The 24673-nt window shown below is 46.1% G+C and overlaps 1 protein-coding gene across 6 annotated transcripts in view; it reads left to right on the top strand.

The window, feature by feature from the left end:
• Window positions 1-24673, top strand: part of TLK2 (tousled like kinase 2) — a 3436060-nt gene that overhangs the window by 1075293 nt on the left and 2336094 nt on the right. For all 6 annotated transcript variants that reach the window (XM_044055220.1, XM_044055218.1, XM_044055219.1 and 3 more), the window contains 2 exons: window positions 7011-7054; window positions 7134-7232. In XM_044055220.1, the coding sequence (XP_043911155.1) occupies window positions 7011-7054; window positions 7134-7232 (143 nt within the window). The remainder of the gene's footprint in view (window positions 1-7010; window positions 7055-7133; window positions 7233-24673) is intronic.

The following is a 24673-nucleotide window of genomic DNA, read 5'->3' as shown; positions in this document are numbered from 1 at the left end:
AAGTGTGACTTATGCTGTCAGAAGATGTCTCTGACAGATGGTCACACTTCTTGTGTTTGTCTGGGTGCCATGCACCTGCAGGACTCTTGCTCGATTTGCCATGCATTCAGTCCAAGAGTCCTGCAGAAATGCAAAAACAAGTTGATTCTGAGGGGTTTGCTTAAGCCCCATGATTTACCGGCTAAGGCTCAGCCCGTGAAATCTTCCAGGCCACCTAAACCTTCGGCTCCCAGTTCGGAGCCGTCATTGGGTGAACCTATACCATCCATCTCGGCTCCGGCCTGAACCGATGTTCCTCCCTCACAGTCGGCTCAGACACGTTCCTCGGAGCCGTCTGAGAGTCGAAAAAGGTCCAGGTCTCCTTCTCTGGAGTTGATACGGTCGGCTCCGAGATCACCTCTGCTCCAGTTGGAGCGTAGTCATCGCTCATCCCATACTTCTCGGTCTTCAAGACTTTCGGACCATGACTTGGAAGTGTGGTCAGTAGGCTGTTAAAATCGCAGGCCCTAGCCAAAATGTTGTCCAGCCCTCCTCATCAGGTGTCGGCTCCATCCACGTCTTTACATGTTCCTCCTCCGACTCATCATTTGAGCTCAGAGCCGGAGTTCGTTGGGGTTTGAGTCATGGAACCGTCGGCTCTGATACCTTCTCCTTCGGTTCCGTCTTTGACTCCGATCCCTTTCATGGTACCGTCCCTGGAGGGATCTGGGCGCCGGGACTCCCTCGTTGGCTCTGAGGGGGCGAGTGGCATCGGACCCTTGTCCGACCCCGCACTCTCCCTCGGGGCTTCGGCTCAGGTGAGCTCGGCTCCCACATCTGCCTCGGAGCAGTCCCCCTTGGTGCAGAGAGGGATTCTGGTTTCTCCGGAGCCCTCTCTGCGTTCGGGCAGGGATGCCTTCGAGGTGATGAGGAGTGTACTGGCCCCCGAGTCAGTCCCACAATCGACCCCATCGGCTCCTCCCCCTTATGGTGCCTGCGTCAGCCTCTGCCCCGCTTCCAGATCCCAAGCGTGAGGATCCAGCGCTCCAGGACACCCCTTTGGGTGTATCTTCCTCTTCCAAGGCCTCCCCTGATCATTCAGAGGAGCCACCTTGTAAGAGGAAATGCAAGAGGAAGCATGTTGACTCCCCTGAGTCTGTCGCATCAGATACCGACTTAGAGGATTCGGAAGGGTCCCCAAGATCCTCCTCTGAAGATGTCTCCTTTTCAGACATCCTTGAGATGCTTAGGCAGAGGGGGAACTGGACTGCCCTAAGCTTTTCCGAGGATGAGTCTGTATTCCAGGACGCATTTGGATCCTGACCTTCCACCTCCTGGGTGTCTCCGCCTTTCGACCCACTGATGTCTGTGGTGGCTTGGAAGGCGTGGACAGCTCCAGACACAGTGGAACCGACCCCCAGAAGACATGCAAAATTCATAACTGCACCACAGGACAAACAGTTTTTGATGAAAGGTGTCCCCGTTGATGCCATGGTGGTAGCGGCGGCCACAAAGGAGTTGGCAGAAACTTTTTCATCTGTCCATCCCCCTGACAAGGAGTCCAGGACGATGGACAGATATGGGAAGCAGATGTTCTCTTCAGCAACCTTTTCCATGAGGTCCCTGAATTATTTGTGCCACTTTACCCATCTTCAGAGGGATCTCCTTAAAGAGCTTGGAGATACCCTCCAAGATCCATCAGCTGAGGGGGCCCAGGCCAAGGCACCCTCCCAGCTGGCGACTCTTAACTCAGTGGTAAACTTCTCCATGAGGCTCATTTCGTATGCAGCCGATGGTGCGAGTAGAGACGCAGGCACAGGCGTTGCCCTAAGGAGAGACGCTTGGATGCGGCTATGTAACTTTGCGGAAACTTTCAGAGCGTCTTTCACCAACAACCCCCTTTGATGGTTCCTCTCTCTTTGGATCACAGGTGAAGGACACCCTTACCAGGTGTGAGCAGGAAGGCAAAACTCTCTCTGCCGTAGGAATCCATTTTTCCACTCCTTCCAGACCATATCCGAAGGGTCAGAAGAGTGGAAAGATGTGGTTCCGGAAATCCCAGGGAGCCTTGCCGGACACATGTGGTGAGTTCCCATCCAGGGGCAGCGGAGGGAACAATAATAGATGCCGCCCTCGTGGCAGAGGGGGTTCGCAAAATCAGGGCAGCAGAGAATCCTTCTCTGAGAAGCCCTTCCAGCATCCCTGAAGGGTTGCCTGGCTGCCCACCTCTGGAGGCAGTCGGGGGAAGATTATCGCTGTACCCAAGAGCCTGGCAAGACATAACACAAGACATAACACAATACAAATGGGTGCAGTCTGTTATATGCGGAGGCTACAGAATTCCCTTTGTTCGCACCCCCTTCATGTGAAACAAGTCCCTTCCAGATGTTCCACCCAATCTAAGGGACCAAGCAGTTCAAGAAGTCTCAAAACTGCTAAGAAAAAGGGCCATACAGCAAGTCCCAGCAGACCAACAAGGATCCGGAATTTACTCAAGGTTCTTTTTGGTACCAAAAAAGACAGGGGACTGGAGACCCATTCTGGATCTCAGCAGACTGAACAGGTCTGTCCAAAGAACGATGTTTCGGATGGTCACGCTACAGTCCATTTTACCCTTTCTGGGTCAGGACAATTGGATGTGTTCTATAGATCTTCAGGATGCGTACTACCACATCAAAATGGACAGATGCTCCAGAAGATTCCTTCACTTCCGGCTGGGAGCCAGCCATTATCAGTTCAGAGCTCTGCCCTTTGGTCTCACCACAGCCCCCAGGGCATTCACCAAATGTATGGCAGTGATTCAAACGTAATCACAATTTAATAACACACAAAGACTTTGTGTGTTATTAAATTGTGATTACGTTTGAATCCTTGGCGTACGAGCAGTTTGTCATCCTCAGCACATCATCGTGTTCTTGTGTTGGATATCTCTAACTTTGTTAAATGTATGGCAGTAGTTACCACTCACCTGAGACGGCAAGGATTCCAGGTGTTTCCATATCTAGACGACTGGCTCCTCACTGCTACCACCAGGCATCCCCTTCTACAAGCCAGAGACTGCACTATCGAGACTTGCTCCAGGCTAGGTATCGCAATAAATTTCGAAAAGTCTGCATTGTCACCCTGTCAATCTATCACCTTTATAGGCGCAAATGTAAATACAAAAGACATGTCAGCGAGCCTTCCACCAGACAGGGTATTAGTGATTCGCCAACATGTGAAGGTGGTTATTAGCATGCAAAACTATTCAAGCCAGGTTTGTCCTCCAAACTCTGGGTCTCATGGCAGCAGCGATCATACTTGTCCCTCTAGCTCGTTTTCACATGAGGATTCTCCAGTGGCTTCTTTTCACCCAATGGTTCTTCCAGCAGCTTCCCATGTCTTGCATGATTATGATCACATAAGCATGCAAGAAGCACCTTGCGTGGTGTATGGTCTCCACATCAGTGTCCCAAGGCAGACCGTTTGTACTCTCCCCTCCAGTTGTTACGGTGACCACGGACGCCTCCCTGATCGGGTATGGGGGCATTATCATGGCAGAACAGTCCAAGGCACTTGGCAACCTCACGAGTACCATCTGCATATAAACGTCTTGGAGATGAGGGCCGTGCTCTTAGCGTTGCAAGCTCTTCAGGACTCTCTCCCTACCTGGACCATTGCAATTCAAACGGACAATATGTCAGTAGTCTGGTACATCAACAAGTAGGGCGGAACCAGGTCCTACCCCCTATGTCGAGAAGCACTCAGACTCTGGCAGTGGGCGATTTCTTCCCAACGGTTTCTGATCGCAATGCACATCCCTGGGAGGTCCAACGTCATAGCAGACAGGCTGAGCAGAGCAATTCTCATGCCTCACGAGTGGTCTCTGAATCATGTAGTTGCGGACCAAATCTTTCGCAAATGGGGCCAACCTTGCTGCAACCTTTTTGCAACTCCCTTCAACAGCAAGTGCAGCAATTTCTTCTCTCTCCTCCCACTTCCCGGACATTCCCCACAGGAATGCTCTAGTCCATGATTGGCCTCAGGGAATTCTTTATGCATTCCTTCCTTTTCCCCTAATCCCGAAGCTAATACAGAAAGCTACCGTATTGGGCTGCAAAGTGATCCTCATTGCCCCTTACTGTCCTCGACAAATATGGTTCCCGTTCCTGCATCGCCATCTTCTCGTGCAGCCTTGGACTGTGGACCTAGTTCCAGACCTTCTGATTCATCAGTCGGGCGGGCTGCACCAATCCCTACGATCTCTCCAGCTCACTGCTTAGTTGCTCCACTTCCAACTTTAGCCAGGCTTCCAGATATCTCCCCCTCTGCGCGTGAAATCATTTTGTCATTGCACAAGTGTACGACTAGAAAAACTTATGCTAGTAAGTGGAAACGTTTTTCTTCCTGGGCAGAGGCTGAGTATAGATCCCTTTTCAGCCCCTGTACACCACATTTTGGAATTTCTTGAGGAACTCTTCCATGCTGGCTCCGCTTCCGCTACAGTTAGAGTTCAGTTAGCTGCAATTTCAAATTTCCACATTGACGTGTCGAAAAACAGTATCATGTCTCATAAGCTATGTAAAGCCTTTCTCAAAGGTACCACTCTGCTTAGGCCCCCAGTGAGAGATCCTCCACCACCGTGGGATCTAAATTTGATTTTAGCTTCTCTAATTTTGCCCCTTTTCGAACCTGCAGCTTCTTGTTCCCTGAAGTTCTTATCTTGGAAAACCATTTTCTGGTAGCTATTACTTCAGCCAGAAGAGTTTCGGAACTTCAGGCTTTTTCTACCTGTCCTCCGTACCTAGGGTTCCACGATGACAGGGTTGCCCTCAGGACTAATCCTTCCTTCCTTCCTAAGGTGGTCTCAGAGAATAACCTGAATCAGTCCATAGACCTTCCAGTGTTTTTTCCTAACCACTCCAACAGGGCGGAATATTAGTTGCATCAGCTAGATGTTCACAGGCAACTACGCTTTTATTTGCATAGAACTAAGGACATTAGAAAATCGGACCAACTTTTCCTGTCTTATGCTATGGGTAAACAAGGGCTTCCAGTCTCTAAAGTAACCTTATCCAGGTGGTTGACTTCTATCATCACATTCATATATCAACTGAGGAATAAAGAATTGCCAGTTAAACCAAAAGGTCACTCCACCAGAGCTTTAGCCACTTCGGTGACCTTTCAGGCTAGGTTGCCCATGGAATCTATTTGTGCTGCGGCTACGTGGGCCAACCCACATACTTTCATTTCGCATTACAAGTTAGATGTGGTTTCCAGGAGCAGAGCTGATTTTGGTTCCACTGTTCTGAAGAGTCTGTTCCGATGAGCCACCCAGGACTTTAGGTACTAGGGACGCTGTCCCAACCAGCAAGAATGAAGGCGAGATAGACAACTTAACATAAAGAAGTTATGTACCTTCCATAACGTTCCATGTTAGTTGTCGTCTTCTCGCCTTCTTTCTTGCGTCCCACCTTCCATCCTCCTATCCTAGTGGACCGAGAAGAGTTCCTCTTGATTTTTCACTGGCTGAGTCTTCTCTGGCTATTCCTTTCTGACTAGTAGTCTCTCCAGTAGGATTTATGCATTCTAGAATAGGATTCCTTTCTTATTATGTCTGCAGTTAGACTCGCCAAATGAGATCTGGGTATCTAGCACCAGGCATTATGGGATATAGGGTAGCCTCGAGCCAGTAAGCAGCTCTCCAGCTTTTGAAGATGGCCAAGTTGGAGCCGAGGATCGGTTCCGTACCCACCCAGCAAGAAAGAAGGCGAGAAGAAGACAACCAACATGGAACATTATGGTAGGTACATAACTTATTTTTCATTCCCTAGGTTTGCACAGACGTATAAGATTCTATCTAGACAAGACTGTGTTTGTAAGTCAGACAAACTGTTTGTTTCTTTCATGGACTTTAAGCTGTGCCAGCCAGTATCCAAACTGTTAAGTCCAACTTTCAAGTCCATTTCCTTTCGTTACTCGTACCATAGTAAATCCTTGCTCTCTTTCCCAGGGTTCGGTATACTAGAGTAACAGCCTCTTCTAGGGCTTTTTTCAAAGTGGTAGATTCCAGAACCTTCCTGGAAGCTGGCATCTGGTCGTCTGCACTAAACATTACAGAACTGATGCTTTTTCCAGTACTAGGGCACCCTTTGCCAGGTCAGTCCTTTCTGGCCTCATGGTTAGTTCTCTTGTCAGCCATCCTCCCTTCTATTCTCTTAAGCTTTGTGAATCAGTCATATGTTTGGAATATTGCAACCATGATTGGTAGGACATCTAGCATTAAGTTCTTACACAACTGTACTATGCCCTGACTGAAATCACTGTTGCAGTATTCCTTGCTACCCGTCTCCCAATTTTGGCCGTTTCCTGTTCTTCCATTTCTCTTCTGCCCTGTTTGACAGACTCTAGGACTGAGCGGGGCCTTCTCTTCTCCTGCTCTACCCCTCCTTGCTGACTTATTTTTCTCTCAGATGTCTTCAGGCTGTTGGTTTGGAGGTAGTCTTGAGGAATTATGCTCCTATGTCTGCTTTTGTACCCCTGTGCTTGCGAGCTGAAGTTGTACATCACACTTATGCTTTTGTTAAGGTTTAGGCTTTGGTAACCCAGCAAGACATCAGTGGTAAAAAGCCCATCTGTCTGGAATGCTGCAGCAGTGATTAGAAGGACATCTACTGTTAAGGTAAGTTCTTAAACATCTCTACTTTGTTTACCTAAGTAGTGTCAAACAGACAGGCACTGTTTGTGCATTTCTTAGATTATGGAAGTGTAGTAAAGAAATAAAAAATCTTCCTGATAGTTGAGAGACATCTGTTGTAAGTACTGAAGTGTGAGGCATGTTGCCAGAAAAAAGTCAGAACACATTTGTGTGTTGTACTCTTGTGTCTTTCACAGATATTTCATTGTAGATTTGTATTGTGATATGTTGGTATTACTGATGCATTGGTGAAATGTTGGTACTTTTAATCATGGATGTAGAGACAGTAGTAGTACATCAAATGTAAAAATAAAAATATATAGTTTTCATTGTATCTTTCTGTATCTAATTGTAGGGAAGTGTACACCAAGGAGTCATAAAATTAGTGATTATTTTGAGGTAAGTTGCTTTAATTGTTTGGTTTATCATTGTTTTTTCATTGATTTTGACTTCTCATTGGATTTTCTTTTCTTCATAGTTTGCTGGTGGCAGTGGCCCAGGTACTAGTCCTGGAAGAAGCATCCCTCCAGTTGTACGGTCATCACCTCAACATTCCTTATCTAATCCACTTCCTTCTGTGAGTATCTTAATTGCATAGTAGCTGTCTTGTAGGAAATTCTTATGTATTTACTTGTCTTTATGATTGGCTGTTGCTGAAGTCCAAAACTGTGTGTATTTTTCAAAAGCAAACTTCATGTTACTTAAGACCGAGGTAGAAAGTTTCAAAAACCCCATGCTGAAGGATAACATTCTCCAAGCTGCAAAATCCTTTACTAATGCATTCTACGGGCACCTACAAGAATGCATATATCTTGCTATCCCAAGCAAAACCAAGACTCACTCCTCCAAGAAAAGGAAACCAGTCTAGTGGACTCCTGCCATAAACAAGCTGCACAATAGGAGGAGGAAACTAGTACAGAAAAGAGTAAATTCCCAATAAGGGGAAGACATCCCTGATCAGTATCAGCAAGAAACTACGATCCCTCATAAAATCATCCAAGGCGAGTTTCGAAAGAAAAAGTGCCAAGGACTCCAAAGATAACCACAAGGCATTCTTTATGTCAAAAATGTAAGTGGCAATGCTCTGATCTGTTCGGAGTTAGTGCAGAATGATACAAAATACACTGAACCGACTGATATTGCCAACATCCTGGCAGACAGGTTCAGCTCAAACTTCAACCCCCTTTCACCCCCAAAAGGGCCCATAACCATACCAGAAGAATGTAAAGCCCTTGAAATCACAGACACTCAGGTTAAAACAGCCCTCTCCAAAGCCAAAAACACAGCATCAATGGGTCCGGACAGTGTCCCAGGCTGCGTCCTACACGAGCTCAAAGATGAACTAACCCGACACCTAAACACACTGTTCAAACTCAGCCTCTTCACAGGTTACGTACCCATAGAGTGGCGCACAGCAATGGTTATTCCACTCCACAAAGGTGGAGCCACAACAGACCCCAGGAACTATCGCCCTATAAGCCTGACTAACTTGGTCTGCAAGGCTATGGAGCGCATCATCATGAAACTCATTAACAGCGACATTGGGAACCTCCAAACACTGGACCCTACCCAGTTCGGCTTTGTTAAGGGCAGATCATGCCTCCCAAACCTGGTGGACTACTTTGAGACAGTTACCAAGGCTATAGAAGAGGGGAATGGTGGTACACACAGCCTACCTAGACCACGCACAGGCCTTTGACACCATTCCCCATTCTGGTATTATAGACAAGCTCACCAGCCTGAACATAAACCCCTACATCACAAGATGGGTTGCCAGCTGGCTCACGGACAGAGCCCACATGGTGAGAGTTGCGGGAGTTAGGTCTGACTCAACCAGTTATAAGTGACGTTCCCCAGGGCTCAGTCCTAGGACCCCTCCTGTTCGGCATATACTTCTCAGAGGTACAGGCAAACAAAGGAGGACTATGGCTGACCAAGTTCGCAGACTACTGCAAACTAGGGGCTGTAATTGACTCTCTGGCTGACAGACATCCTCCAAAAGGGTCTCACTGAGACGGATACCTGGTGTCAAAATCATGGTCTCAAACTAAATGCCAAAAAGTGCATAGTCATCCCCTTTGGAAAAATAAAGTACCCACAAACTACCACATAGGTGGTAGTCCCCTAAATACGGAAGACGTAATAAGGGATCTGGGGACCCAAGTTGACAGTAATCTCTCCTTTGGTAATCACGTTGCCAAAGTGTGTTAGAAAATCCTTCTACGTGGCCCACCTTATCACAAAAGGGTTCGCATCCAGATCAAAAGAGGTGATTGTGCCCCTCTACTCATCGTTCATGAGACCCATCATAGAGTACAGCGCCCGATTTGGGATGTATCTTACAAGACACTTGCAACAGCTGGAAAGACCACAGAAAGTACCTCACCAAGAGGATCACTGGTTTCAAACAGATGCCCTATGCAGCTCGACTGAAGAAACTCCAGCTGTACTCGGTTGCATACCGCCTACTCAGAGGTGATCTCTGCCTGACATATACTGCCATGTCCAACCCAGAACTGATGGACATGCTCCACCTAAAGAAAAGGTTATCCCCTCGAACCACACGCTCTAGGCATCTAAACCTCACCACAACAATAAATAGGACGTGCTGGAGGGATAGATTCCTGTCATAGAGACTCCCCATGCTTTGGAACAAGATGCCAATCTACATTAGGCAGAGCTCCCTGCTAACACTCGAGAAACCTTGACGAGTGGATGGGAAACCAAGTTTACCCCGGGGATCACTTCAGTGGCTCTGCTTGACAGAGGTACAGGGAACTAATCTAAGGGGGCAGCAAAAGCCAACATGTTCTGGCTAGGCTTATTAATGCCTTTGGACAGAAAGCCTAGTACGTACCTATGACAGTAGATTGATGGAAGGCTGCCAGAATTTGACAGCTTTAATTCCATCTCCATTTACATACTTTATCCTGTTCAGGATTGTAGAGGATCTGGAGCCTATACTGACCCTCATCAGATGCAAGGCAAATAAACTAATACTAGGTGGAATGCCAGTCTTTCAAGCCACAGACTTGCACATGTCACTTATACCTGCTTAATTTGTAGGATTTCCAGATTAACAGCATGGCATGATGTGGAAAGAAATTGCTTCAGCTGGTGAAAACCCATATGGCTACAAGGAGTCCATGCATATTCAGAATTCTGTAAGGCAGTAATGCTTAATAATGCTGTGCCACTGTGCTAGCCTAACTAAATGTTGAAATGTTTTTACAGGTGAGCCTGAACATGGTCCACTTGAATCAGTGCTGCACCGTGGTCAGCAAGCACATACATAAATAAGCATGACACAGTATTTTTGGAAGTGTGTTCGGAAAAACAGATGGAAAAGTGGAGCTTTTTTGTAACTCTCTTTAAATGCAGAAATTATTAGTGTATAGTGAAGGAAGGAATATGAAAGTATAATCTGAAAGTAGTAGTAGAACTTCTCTAGGAATGAATAGATGATATTGAAATCACAGCTTTCATACAGTTGGATAGGTGTAAACTGAGCAAATTTTCAGCATAGGTGCACTTTCCTGATCTTGTGCTTCTCAACTACTGTTCATCCTAGGGATCTCTACCAGTGCCAATTTACTTTGTGCACAAGTAGTGATTCAGTTACTGTGTATCACAGTTTTCTCTGCAATTGTGCAACCGTATAGTTAATATATTAAGTCTGATGTGCATGTGTGTGAGGGATTGTGCGTGAAACTTTCCTGTTGGGGAGGCCTGCATAAGGGTTTGGTCCATTATTTATAGCAGACTCCCTCTTATCTGGTCTCCCTTTAGCTGGCCATATTTTTGTCAAGATTTTTTTTTTCCAATGAATCAGACTTTTTGTTGCCAATTCATAGGTTCATAGGTAGGTACTAGGCTGTTTGCCCTAGGGCCTATATAAGCCTAGCCAAAAAGGTACCTTGGCTTTCGCCATCCAAGAAGATTAATTTCCTCTGCCCCTGTCGAGCATAGCCACAGTGGTGATACCCCGGGTGAGCTTTGGGTTTGACATAGCTTTGTATGTTAGGCAGAGATTGCCTCTGCGTAGGCGATATGCGACAGAGTAAAGCTGAAGTTTTTTGAGACGGTCTGCGTAGGGCATCTGTTTGAAGCCGGTAATCCTCTTTGTGAGGTATTTCTGCAGCCTTTCCAGTTGTTGTAGATTTCTTGTGAGGTACATACCAAAAGGGGCGCTGTACTCCATAATGGGTCTAATGTGTGACGAGTAGAGGGGAACAATTACCTCTTTTTTTCCTGGATGAGAAACCTTTTGTGATGAGGTGTGCCATGTAGAAGAATTTACTGACTGCTGTGGTGATGTGATTATCAAAGGAGAGACTACTGTCCAGCTGTGTCCCAAGGTCTCATCACACTTTCGGTGTTGAGTAGACTACCACCTATGTGGTAGCTCGTGGGTACAGAGTTTTTACCAAAGGGGATGACAATGCACTTTTTGGCACTGAGCTTGAGGCCATGGCTTTGACATCAGGCGTCTGTCTCAGTGAGGCCCTTTTGTAGGATGTCCACATAGTTAAGAGTTTCGATTATGGCTCCTAGTTTGCAGTTATCTGCAAACTTCGTTAGCCAAAGACCTTCTGCGTTAGCCTGTACTTCAGAAAAGTAGATACCAAGCAGGAGAGGACCCAGGACTGAACCTTGTGGTACTCCACATTTCACTGGTCTGAAGTCTGATTTGGAGTCTACTACTTTCACAGTGTGGGTTCCGTCATTGAGCCAGTTGGCAGCCCATCTTGTGACATGGGGATTTATACCTAGTTTAGTGAGTTTATTTATAATTCCCAAGTGGGGGATGGTGTCAAAAGCCTTGGCGCAATCTAGATAGGCTGTGTGATTCACCTTACCCTCGTCTACGACTTTGGTGACTGCTTCAAAGACGTCTATCAGGTTTTAGGAGATCTGCCTTTTACAAACCCGAACTGGGTGGGGTCCAGAGTTTGGAGATTACCAATGTCTTTGTTTATAAGTTCCATGATGTTACATTCTATGGCCTTGCAGATCAGGCTCTTTAGGCTAATGGGGCCGTAGTTCCCGGGGTCCGTGGTTGCTCCCTCTTTGTGTAGTGGGATAACTGTCACTGTGCGCCTTTCAGTGGGCACTAAGCCTGAGATGAGGCTATGATTGAACATGGTGCTTAGGTGGGGTGCCAGTTCATTCTGTAGTTCATGTAGAACACAGCCTGGAATGTTGTCAGGTCCCATGGATGCTGTGTTCTTGGCTTTGGAGAGTGTGTTTTTTTACCTGTGCAGCCGTGATTACAGGAACTTTGCATTCTTCCGGTATAGAGATGGGCCCTTTAGGGGGAAAGCGAGGGGTAAAGTTAGCACTGAACCTATCTGCCAGGATGTTGGCAGTATCAGTTCTCTATATTTAGTGCCATTGTGTTGTAACTCAGAGCAGATCTGAGTTTTGCTCTTGAGAATCTTGACATAGCTATAGAATACTTTGTGGTTGTTTTTAGAATCAGTGGCGATTTTGTTTTCGTAACTAGCTTTGGAGGATTTTAGGAGGCATCTCAGCTTCTTACTGAGGCTGACCAAGGGAGTTCCTCCAATCATGGGATTTTACCCCCCCCATGGTTTCTTTCATCTGCTGTAGATTTGTTTATGGCAGGAGACCACCAGATTCATTTCCTTTTTTTGGTGGATAGCATCTTGGTTCTGCTACGGATAGCACGATCCATGCACTCGTGTAAGTGCTTATAAAGTGCATTTGTGTAGGATTTGGCAGTCATACCTCTATTTTCCATCTGCAAGGGTGCCGTGAAGTTTGCCACTTCTGTCTTAAGAAGTGTGAATTTGGCTTTGGAGAAATGTTTTACGGTGGTTTCTCTAATGGGGGTGGGGGCGGGATGTGGATATCTAGGGTGATTAGCTTGTGGTCAGATCTGACTAGCGAATTGACCTATGGTGTGGAACACCGGTCGCCCATGTTGGTAATGACCACGTCTAGGATATTGCTGCCTCTGGTGGGGGTGTGGATAAGTTAATCCAAGGCGTTGGAATTTATGAATTCCAGAAAACGTTGAACAAAAGAGTTGGTACATGAGTAGTTTTCCCAGTTAATGGGTGGGGTAGTTGAAACCACCCATTATGAGGGTGTTGGGTTGTACCCTAATATTTTCCAGTGCGTCAAGAAATGAGGAGTGGGATTCTGGGGCATGGTGGGGGATCTGTAGCAAGTTACATTTTGGATTGCGGTCTTGCCCAGGGTTAGCTGCACTTGGATAATCTCGGATGCATTATGCTGAGCAGCTAGCTTGGAGGTGTGGATATCCTTAATGAATATGGACACGCCTCTGCCTCTAGTGTTTCGGTCCAGGTTAGGTGGCCAAAAGTTGTGGTATGAATTATAGCCTGGAAATTCAGGGGTGCTCTCTGGACCCTTGAACCAGGTCTCTGTCACTGCACAGATGTCGATGTTCTTCATTTTAAGGAGTGTCTCAAGTGAATGCATTTTGAGGTTTAGACTTCTAGCATTAAGTAGCATTACCCTCAGATTTTGCTTGCTTGTACCTGTTATGGTGGTGAATCTGTCATTTGAACCTTGCCTAAAAAAGGCACTATACGGGTGGCAAGAGCCTTAGCCAGTATCTGTAATCCCAAGGGCGACAGGTGCAGGCCATCAGTGGCAAAGCTTTGTGGTCTGTTGATCATGTCATCTCAGGCAGACACATACTGGATCTCCTTAGAATGACACCAGAAGCTTAGCCAATTGTTGAAGTCAATCATTTTGTCCTTGTATCATGGTATCATTCTGGGTGATGGCAGGATGCTACTCAGGGCTTGGGTCATACTTGCCTGTGCTAAAAGACTGGAGAGCTCCTCCGTGTTTCTCTTCATGCAGTCCAGGGAGGTGCATCTCGGGTCATTCACACCAACATGGACAATATCAGAGTCATATTTGTACTTGCTGTGGAGTGACCTGAGTGTGTGCTTTGTGGCAGATCCCTGGCACCCGACATGCAGCTGACAGTAACTTTCAACTTGTTTAGCCTGGTGAGCGGAACATCAGTGTGCCTGACTATAGAGTCACCTATGACTACAGTGTTTGGTACAATGTTCATGTTTCACTGTTGCACTCATTACATTTGGGTAATCCTGCTGGCATTTTGCCCTCAGTCGGCCTGAATTCCAAAGTCCTGGGTCCTGCGTCGGCTGCTGTCCGCCCCTTCCCTGACATCAGGTTGTCAGGGGTATAAAAGATGCGGCGGTCTTTCTTGCCACGCGGTGCCCGAAGCAGAAGCAGTTCGCAACTGCTGGTCGGCCGACTCCTTAGATTTTCGTGTTCGAGTTTCAGATCCGAAGTCTTCAATAAAGTTAAGTACCCCGTTGGGGAAACTTTTTTCTTGCTCCAGACCGATGTCAGAAAAAGTAAATAATTGCATTTCTTGTGGAAAGCAAGTACCTCATAAGGACTTATATTCTTACTGTATTCCTTGCCTAGGCCCTGATCACAACATTTTTGGTTGTCGGTTTTGTGCTAGATTTAACCAACGCACTGTTAAGCTTCGGTATGATTTCTTCGGTATGATTTTGCTTTAAACTATTTTGGACGCCGGTTTAATTATCCAGAAATGTCGTCGGATAGCCATCTGACTATCGGAATTCACAAAAAACGTAAAGAAAAGGACCGACGACAAAGCTTCCCCTAAGCCAGTCGCCGGTTCTCAGTGAGGTGCTTTCACAGCCCCTGACACCCGCTACTTTAGAGTTGCAGGCCGCTACTGTCTCCCACGTGGAGTTGGCCATGCCGCTGGAAACTCAAGGTATTGGAGCCTCTGATACTATTCCTTCAGATGGGTCTGGAGCCGCTGAGCAGGCACCGGCTTCTGAGGGTGTATTCAGACCTAAACATCTTTACATTAAACCAACCTCAGCTTCAAAGGCTAAAGCACCTTCTAAAGCAAAGAAACAAACTCAAGAGCCACGTGGACAGGCCTCTATGCCCAAAAAACAGACGCTCAAAATGGCCGAAGACTTAATCACCTTGATCAGGGGTTCCCATCCCCCTCCTGATAAGAGGCCTAGGCAAGAGACTGACTATGAATCTTCGGATCCGGTTTCTATTTCTTCTGATTCCTCTTCTGATCAGGAATATTCTCTTCCCCCATGAGGATTCTGATGCTGAAGAATCTATACCTTCAGCTTCTCCTCCAGAAGACTATTCTTTTGGGGAAACCTTGCATACCATGAGGGAGCATTTCCACTGGGAGAGCCAAATTTTTTCAGAATCTAAAAAGATACTCGGGGATTTCCTTTTACTACCTCAACACAGGCCACTAGCCATTCCACCGGTCTTTAGACATTGTAGATGATGTGTTTTCAGAGTCTAGTCTTACCCCTGACTCCTTACCTCCAGCTCCTGTTAAGCCTGACCGATATTACAGGGTTCCTGACTCTCATAAATTCCTTTTTAAAAACCCTGCTGCAGACCCAGAAACTATTTCATAGGATCCCAAAGGAGTTAAGGCTTCCGCTGCAAAAAACCCTACCCCCTCTGACAGAGATTCTAGGGCACTGGATAGATGGGGAAAAAAAGTTTACACATCTGCTACCTTGGCTATAAGGGTCTTAAACTGCCAGTTTTATATGCTCAAATATCAGCAACATGTCATGGCATTGCTTAAACAGAAAATGTTATTAAACTCTGAATGTGCAGGAAAACAAGGAAATGCAGGATGTTCGTGTTTCACTGCTGTAGTCATTACACTTGGGTTATCCTGCTGTCAGGCGGGCCTGCAGTCGGCCAGAGTTCCAAAGTCTTGGTCCGGCGTCGGTTGCTGTCGCTTCCTCCCTGACGTCAGTGCACCAGGGGTATATAAGATGCAGCAGGCGCCATTTTCTTCAGATGTCCTTCATGGATGCATCTGCAGTCATAACAACTGGGTTGTCCTGTCGTCAGGCAGCCCTTCAGTCGGCCGGATTCCAAAGTCCGGGTCCGGCTTCGGCTGATGTCGCACTTCACCCGACGTCATCTCTGTTGGTCTTCGGGTATATAAGCATCAGCCGACGCCATTTTCTTCAGTCTTTCTTGCCGCGTGGCGCCCGAAGCAGAAGCTGTTCGCAAGTGCCGGTCGGTCGGATCCAGAGATTACTTCTACCGAATACTACTTCGAAGACTTCTAAAGCTAAGTACCCCGTTGGGGACTCTTTCTTGCCTCAGCCGATGTCAGAAAAAGTTAATAATTGTTTAACCTGTGGGAAACAAATACCTCATAAAGATTTCCACTCTTACTGCCTGCCTTGTTTAGGCCCAGCCCACGACGTAGCAGCCTGTTCGGCCTGTGCTTCCTTCAACCGACGAACGCTTAGGCGTCGGTCGGAGTTTGCAGAACAGTTTTTCGGTTCTGATTTTGCGTATATTATGCCGTCGGATTCTCCGACTACGCATTCTAGCAAAAAACGCAAAGAAAAAGACCGACACTCGCGGTCCGCGGTTTCGGCCGAAACCATGGTTAAGCAAACCGCGAGTGTCTCGGTTTCGGCCGAAACCTAGAAAACTGATCAAAATACAGCTGAATCTATTTCTGCAGCTGAGGCCCCTGCTACCACTCTTGAACCAGTCTCAGAGGTTTTATCCACTACGGTGGTTGCCACTGACTTATCAGACACCATTCCCTTGGATGTCTCTACCCCAGCACGTGGTGCTGCTAGGCCTCCAGCAGCCATGTCCGTTAAGGCCTTTGCCAGGGCTAAAGCAGCCAAAACTTCAAAAACAGGGCCTGTTAAACCCCCCTCAACCAGGCCCTCTTCTAGTTCACAAATGCTTACTTTGGCAGAAGATTTAATTTCATTAATTAGAGGATCACAATCTCACCCAGACAGGGCCTCTCAGCCCCCAGATAAGAGACCTAGGGTAGAGCCCCCTGAGCCAGTGTCCTCTGATGATTCTGCTGATGAATCAGACATAACTGACCAGCCAGAGGCTCCTTTCTCCAGTTTTGAAGATTCTGATGCTGAAGAATCCATCCCAGCTGCTTCCCCACCAGAAGAATTTTCCTTTGGGGAAACCTTACATGCCATGCGAGAGCAGTTCCAATGGCAGCAACAGGATTTTTCAGACTCCAGAAAAAGGCTTAGGACTTTTTTGCACCTTCCACAGCACAGGCCCTTAGCTATACCTCCTGTTCTCTCTGTGGTGGATGATGCTTTCAATGATGTCTGCTCTGCTCCAGACTCTTTACCCCCAGCCCCTGCCAAACCAGACAGATTTTACAGGGTACCAGATACTCATCACCACCTCTACAAGGCCCCTCTTGCAGACCCCGAAACTATATCCCAGGGGCCCAAGGCAGTAGCCGCGACCATAGCTAAAAACCCTATTCCTTCTGAAAGGGAAGCAAGGTCATTAGACAGATGGGGTAAAAAGGTTTACACTTCAGCCACTCTCTCAGCTAGAGCTTTAAATTGTCAGTTTCACATGATACAATACCAAGAGTTTATGCTTGATCAGTTAACTAAAAAGCTAACCACTGACGAACCTCTTGATAAGAAATATATATTAGAAATGGTAAATAACATACAGCAGGTTAGTAACCATTCTTTAAAATGTGGCTATTGATGCACTGGAGGCTTCATTTAGATCAGCCATGACTGGCACAGTAATTAGAAGGCATGCATGGCTAAAGGAACAAGCTCTACCGGATCATGTTAAATCTAAGTTGCTAGATGCTCCTATGGATAAGACAAGTTTGTTTGGTACACCTGCACAGCAGGTTATGAAGAAAATGGAAGAAAAGGCAAAATCAGTACAAACAGTTAAAGATTTCTTGCAGGTTCAACCCCCAAGGTTTAGCAGGAACTGGCCTGCCAAAAATTGGTCCTTTCCTGACTCCACCAGATCTCAAAGGGGCAGAAATAGACGTTCCAGAGGCAGAAACCAATCCAGAGGAGGTGCCTACAGAGGACGACAGTGGCAAGGTAACAACAGAGGCACAGACTCAACCTCTGCCACTACATCAACTCAACCACAGTGACTTAAACCTAATTCCGCCTACCAGGGAACAAATCGCAGCTCCTCTAGGCGGAAAGCTAACCTTATTTTCAAAAAACTGGCACCACATAACAAAGGACAAGTGGATTTTACAAACCATAGATCAAGGTTACCGGTTCCACTTCCACACTTTACCAGTCAAAAGAGGAATGCCAAATCTGCCTCCAAATCAAAAAACAGAGGCTCTACAACAGATAATGGAGTTAGCAAACATGAAAGCTGTGGAACAAGTGCCAACAGCAGAACAAGGAAAGGGGTTCTACTCCAGACTATTCCTAGTTCCAAGAAAGGAAAAAAGTTGGAGACCAATTCTCGACCTGTCCACCTTAAATACATACATCATTGTCCCAAAATTCAAAATGCTGACCCTACAGCAACTTCTTCCCATGCTGGGCAAGGAGTGTTGGCTGGTAACTCTAGATCTCAAGGAGGCATACCTGCACGTCCCCATTCGACCTATCTGCAGAAGATACCTCAGATTTCTTGCAGGATCAGAGCACTATCAATTCTCAGCATTGCCCTTTGGCTTATCTACTGCGCCCAGAGTATTCACAAAATGCCTGGCATCAGTAATCGCCCATTGCAGACTACAGGAATTCAAATTTATCCATACCTGGACGACTGCCTGCTACAAGGAGACAACAAAAGCAAGCTGACAACAGATTTACAAAGGGTCATTTACTTGCTACAAGCACTGGGATACACAGTCAATTTACAAAAGTCAAGACTGATACCATCCCAGACAAGGACCTTCTTGGGAGCGGAATTGGACACAGTAAGACAAATGGCATTCCTAACTACAGAAAAACAAAAAGAACTCCCTCTTTACTTCTTGGCACTAACAAAACTGAACAAGTTAACAGCAAGAAAGGTACTGCAGGCCTTGGGTTTCATGGCATCATGCATAATCTTGGTTCCATTTGCCAGACTGCATATGAGAAAACTACAGTGGTACCTAAAGAATTTATGGTCCCAACACAGACACAGCCTAGAAACAGAAATCCCGCTAATTGGATTGTGGACACAGGATCAACTTCACCTACACATCAACCTAAAAGAAATGCTGGCAGTAAAACTGGCAATCCAAAAGTTCAGACCATTTCTCAAGGAGGGCCAGTTGATGATAAGGACAGACAACACCACAGTCATGTGGTACATCAACAAACAGGGAGGCACTCATTCATATCCCCTATGCAGAATGACTTTGGAACTGTGGTCCCTGGCACTCAGCTACAACATCCAGTTACAGGCAATATTTGTACCAGGAAAAGAAAACACTCTAGCAGATATATTAAGCAGGACCACTTCGGATGCCCACGAATGGCAGCTGCACCCGGACATCTTCAAGACCATCTCGAGGAGATGGGGAATGCCTCAGATAGATCTATTCGCATCACCTCTCAATCACCAGCTCAAAAAATTCTGCACAAGGACATTCCACCCACTAGCATGGAAGGTGGATTCGCTCTCCTTCAGCTGGAAAGGCCTAACAGCATATGCATTCCCACCTCTTCCCTTGATACACAAAGTACTACTAAAAATCAAGGAAGAACGTCCAAGGATAATCCTGATAGCTCCAAACTGGCCAAGACAACACTGGTACCCACTGCTGAGGAGCATGTCTCGAAACAATATGTGGCCAATACCCCTGATGCCTTTGATGCTAACTCAGAACAACTACAGCACCATGCATCCAAACCTAAAAACGTTGCAACTGACTGCATGGAACATCACATAGCAGCTGCTATCCCAGAACTTTCACAAAGAGTTAAAGACATTATTCTTGAAGCACGCAGGCCTTCAACAAGAAGGAATTATGCTGGGAAATGGAAAAGGTTTGTCATTTGGAGTTCTGAAAGAGGAAAAGATGTGTCAAACATAGATATGCCTAACATTCTGGAGTATCTGGCCGAACTTCTTCATTCAGGCCTGTCCTACTCCTCCATCAAGATTCATGCATCAGCTATTTCAGCAGAATACAGTTTTGATCCACCTGTTGTTTCACACCCTTTGCTCAGGCAGTTCCTCAGAGGAATCAAGAATGTAAAACCTCCAAGGAAACCACCATTGCCAGCTTGGGACTTAAACTTTGTGCTAGAAAAATTGACACTAGCACCCTTTGAACCTGCAGCAACAGCAGACTTACAACACCTGTCATGGAAAACTGCTTTCCTACTGGCAATTACTTCAGCAAGGAGGGTTTCAGAACTACAGGCCTTAATGGCAGTGCAACCCTTCCTAATCTTCCACCAAGATAGTGTCCATGAGGACTAATCCTACATTTATGCCTAAGGTGGTATCCAGAGTGTCTTTAAACCAGGCAATCCACCTACCTACCTTCTTTCCAAACCCACAAAACAGAGGGGAAAGAATACTGCATACCTTGGATGTACATAGACAGCTACGCTACTACTTGGACAGAACAAAAAGTAGCAGAAAGACTGACCAACTTTTCGTAGCCTATGCAACAGGAAGGGAAGGAAAAGCTATTTCCAAACAGACAATCTCAAAATGGATAGGAAATTGCATACGATTCTGTTACTCCTTCCATGGAAAACCAATTCCACAGAACATAAGACCTCATTCTACAAGGGCAACAGCCACTACCACAGCCTTCTTACGAGAGTGGCTACCAAAGACATTATTGAGGCGGCTACTTGGACCTCCGTGCATACATTTGCCAAGCATTATAATTTGCCTCTATATTCCAGATCCCGAGCAGGGTTTGCCACTGCTGTACTGCAAGGGATCCTAAACACACCATAATTTACTTTTATCCTCCTCCCCTAGTTGGCTATGGTATTCTACCCAGTTGTTATGACTGCAGATGCATCCATGAAGGACATAGTACAGTTTTGTACCTACCATAAATGTAGATGTCCGAACTGGATAGCATCTGCAGTCAGGATTACCCTCCCTCCTTCCCCTCTGTGGTACTCCTAGGGTGTTTACCCTCCTAATAGCTAGCTAGTGGGGGGGGAGTCTTTCATGGTGTATTTGTTTGTATTTATGTACATACATGCTTATTTTTGTGTTTACCTTTATCTTTTTGGAAACATTGGCATCTATCCAAAATTTTAAGCCTTCAAGAGGGCTTCTGGCATCTGGGGCAAGAAACACTGAAGAAAATGGCGTCGGCTGATGCTTATATACCCGAAGACCAACAGAGATGACGTCGGGTGAAGTGCGACATCAGCGAAGCGGACCCGACTTTGGAATCCGGCCGACTGAAGGGCTGCCTGACGACAGGACAACCCAGTTGTTATGACTGCAGATGCTATCCAGTTCGGACATCTACATTTATGGTAGGTACAAAACTGTACTTTTGTCTTGCTGCGCGGTGTCCGAAGTAAAAGCAGTTCGCAAGTGCCGGTCGGCCGACTCCTGAGATATCAAATTCGATTTTCAGAACAGAAGTCTTCAATAAAGCTAAGTACCCCGTTGGAGAAACTTTTTCTTGCCTCAGTCCGGATTCAGTAAAAGTTAATAATTGTATTTCTTGTGGGAAACAAATACCTTGTAAGGATTTTCATTCTTACTGTTTTCCATGCCTAGGCCCAGATCACGACATCACTAGTTGTCGGTTTTGTGCTAGATTTAACAAGCGCACTATTAAACGTCTGTTTGATTTTGCTCGCCATTACTTTGGCCGAAGATTTAATTATACCATGCCGTCGGAGCAACCGACGACCGGAATACGCAATGCAAAGACAAGGATAAGGACAGGCATCAGAGGCCCAAAACTGACAATGAAGCCTCTTCTAGGCCAGTTGGCGGTTCGCTGGTTCTCAGTGAGTCGCTTTCACAGCCCCTGACACCCACAACCTCAGAGCCACAGGTCGCCTCTGACTCCCACGTGGAGATGTCTAGGCCTTTGGATACTCAAGGTGTTGGGCCTACGGAGACTAACCCTTCAGGTGGGTCTGGAGCTGCTGAGCAGGCATCGGCTTCTGAGAGTGTTTTCAGACCTTCACGGCTTACCATAAAAACTACAGCCAAGTTTAAAACTCCATTAAAGACAAAGAAGCAAGTACAGCATTCACCTGGACAGGTCTCCATGCCTAAAAAGCAGATGCTCAAAATGGCTGAAGACTTAATTACTCTGGGGTACCCATCCTCCTCCTGATAAAAGGCCTAGGCAGGATACAGACTACGATTCCTCTGACCAGGTTTCTATATCTTGAGATACCTCTTCAGATCAGGGATATTCTTTACCCCCCCTATGAGGACTCTGATGCTGAAGAATCAGTTCTTTCAGCCTCTCCTCCTGAGAATTATTCTTTTGGGGAAACTTTACATACCATGAGGGAGCATTTCCATTGGGAGGGCCAGGATTACTCAGAATCCAAGAAAAAGCTCAGAGACTTTCTTTTATTGCCTCAGCACAGGCCCCTTGCTGTTCCGCCAGTGTTGGATATTGTGGATGATGTGTTCTCTGAATCCAGTTTAAATCCTGATTCTTTACCCCCTGCTCCAGTTAAGCCAGACAGGTACTACAGAGTCCCTGACCCTCACAAATTTATTTATAAAAACCCTGTTGCTGACCCTGAAACTATTTCCGTGGGTCCCATAGGGGTTAAGACTTCCATGGCTAAAAATCCAGTTCCCTCTGACAGGGATTCTAGAGCATTAGACAGATGGGGGAAGAAAGTTTACACTTCAGCAACTTTAGCAGTGAGGGCTTTAAATTGCCAGTTTCACATGCTTAAGTACCAACAATATTTAATGTCTCAGTTAAAACCGAAAATGATTACAAATTCAGAACAATCCTGACTATAAGGAAATGCATGATGTATTGCATGCAGCTGAACAAGTGGAAAAACATACTCTGCGGTGTGGTTTTGATTCATTAGAGGCTTCTTGTAGAGCAGCAGTTACAGGATCTGTGATTCGAAGGCATGCTTGGTTAAAAGAACAAAGTTTACCAGATCATGTTAAGGCAAAATTATTGGATGCACCTTTACTGCAAGACATTTTATTTGGTGTGAAGGCAGAAGAGGTATTAAAGAAAATGGGGGATAAGGAAAATCTATGCTAACAGTGAAGGATTTCTTACAGGTACAGCCTCCACGATGTAGCAGAAATTGGCCTGCAAAGATCTGGTCCTTTCCAGTGTCAGACAGGCCACAAAGAGGCAAATACATACGCCCAAGAGGCAGATCTCAGCCCCAAGGCTCTTACAGACCACGACAGTGGGGTGCTTCAACCCCAAAAGGAGGTGAAGACAAGTCAGAACCTTACAGGAAACAATCCCAATGACTTCCCCTTTTGAATGCCAAGCACTTCCCTTTTGGCAGCTCCCTTAGGGGGGGGAAACTAGCACTTTTTTCTCAAAATTGGTGAACAGTCACCCAAGACAAATGGGTTCTGAATATTGTGTCTCAAGGTTACAGGTTCCACTTTCACACTCTACCAAGGCTAAAAGAAATGCCAGACCTGCCACAAAATCAATGGGCAGAGGCACAAAAGCAAATTGCAGCCCTCATGGACATGAGAGCTATTCAAAAAGTGCCACAGCAGGAACAAGGATTTTACTCAAGCCTTTTCCTGGTCCCCAGAAAGGACAAAGCCTGGAGACCCATACTAGATCTTTGTACTCTAAATACTTACCTGGATGTTCCGAAATTCAAAATGTTGACACTACAGCAGCTTCTTCCCATGCTGGGCAGGAAGGCTTGGCTTGTTACTTTGGACCTCAGAGGCATACCTGCATGTCCCTATCAGACAAAATTGCAGAAGATACCTCAGATTCATAGCTGGTTCAATGCACTACCAATTCTCTGCACTGCCCTTTGGCTTATCTACTGTGCCCATGGTCTTCTCAAAGTGCCTGGCAGCAGTAATTGCATTTTGCAGACAAAAGGGAATTCAAATATATCCATACCTGAACGACTGCCTTATTCAAGCAGAGAGCAAGGACATTCTTCTAAAGCATCTGGCGTTTGTAAAAAGGTTGCTAATTTGCCTAGGGTACACAGTAAACGAAAAGAAGTCAAAACTAGTGCCCTCACAAGAGAATAATATTCCTGGGTGCCAGCTTAAATACAACGGTCCAGATGGCTTATCTCACACCAAACAAACAAGGACAACTGACTCAGTATTTTCAATTGATGGCAGCAAAGTCCCAACTCCCTGCAAGAAAAATTCTGCAGGCCTTGGGATTCATGGCATCCTGCATACTACTAATTCCATATGCCAGACTGCATATGAGGAAATTACAGTGGTACCTAAAAAGTGTTTAGACTCAACACTCTCACAGTTTGGAAACAGTAATACCACTAATTCCCTGCCTGCAACAGGAGTTTTGATGGTGGGCACAAGCATGTCACGTCAACAAGGGTCAGCCTTTCACTCTACCCACAGCCAGGCAGACTTTAACAGATGCTTCGGATTACGCCTGGGGAGCACACATGGCAGGAAAATGTATTCAGAGCAAGTGGACCACAGACCAAATGCTTCTTCACATCAATCAAAAAGAGATGTTGGCTGTACAAAATGCCCTAACAGCTTTCAAGGACCTTCTGCATCCAGAACAATTATTATTAAAGATAGACAACACCACAGTAATGTGGTGCATGAACAAGCAAGGGGGGCACTCATTCTTACCCCCTATGCAGACAAGCCATGACCTTGTGGAACACAGCTCTAACTTATCAAGTTCATCTGCAAGCACAATTCCTGCCAGGAAAGAAAAATACTCTGGCAGACGACTTAAGCAGAAACATCATGGATCCTCATGAGTGGAAACTAAATCCACAAGTCTTCATGATGACACAAAAATGGGGGTGCCCAGACATAGATCTTTTTGCCTCCCCACTGAATTGCCAACTACAAAAATTCTGTGCAAGGAATTATCTCACACAAGCATGGAAAGTGGATGCTCTTTCGTTCAGCTGGAAAAACCTAAAAGTTTATGCCTTCCCACCACTGCCTCTCCTTTCAAAGGCACTCATAAAAGCCAGACAAGAAAAACCACAGATGATCCTGATTGCTCCAGACTGGCCACGC

This window comes from Protopterus annectens, chromosome 13.part0 (genome assembly GCF_019279795.1).
Source record: "Protopterus annectens isolate FY-2018-M chromosome 13.part0, PAN1.0, whole genome shotgun sequence".
NCBI classification, from domain to species: Eukaryota; Metazoa; Chordata; order Ceratodontiformes; family Protopteridae; genus Protopterus; species Protopterus annectens.
This window is presented reverse-complemented; position numbering and strand designations above follow the sequence as displayed.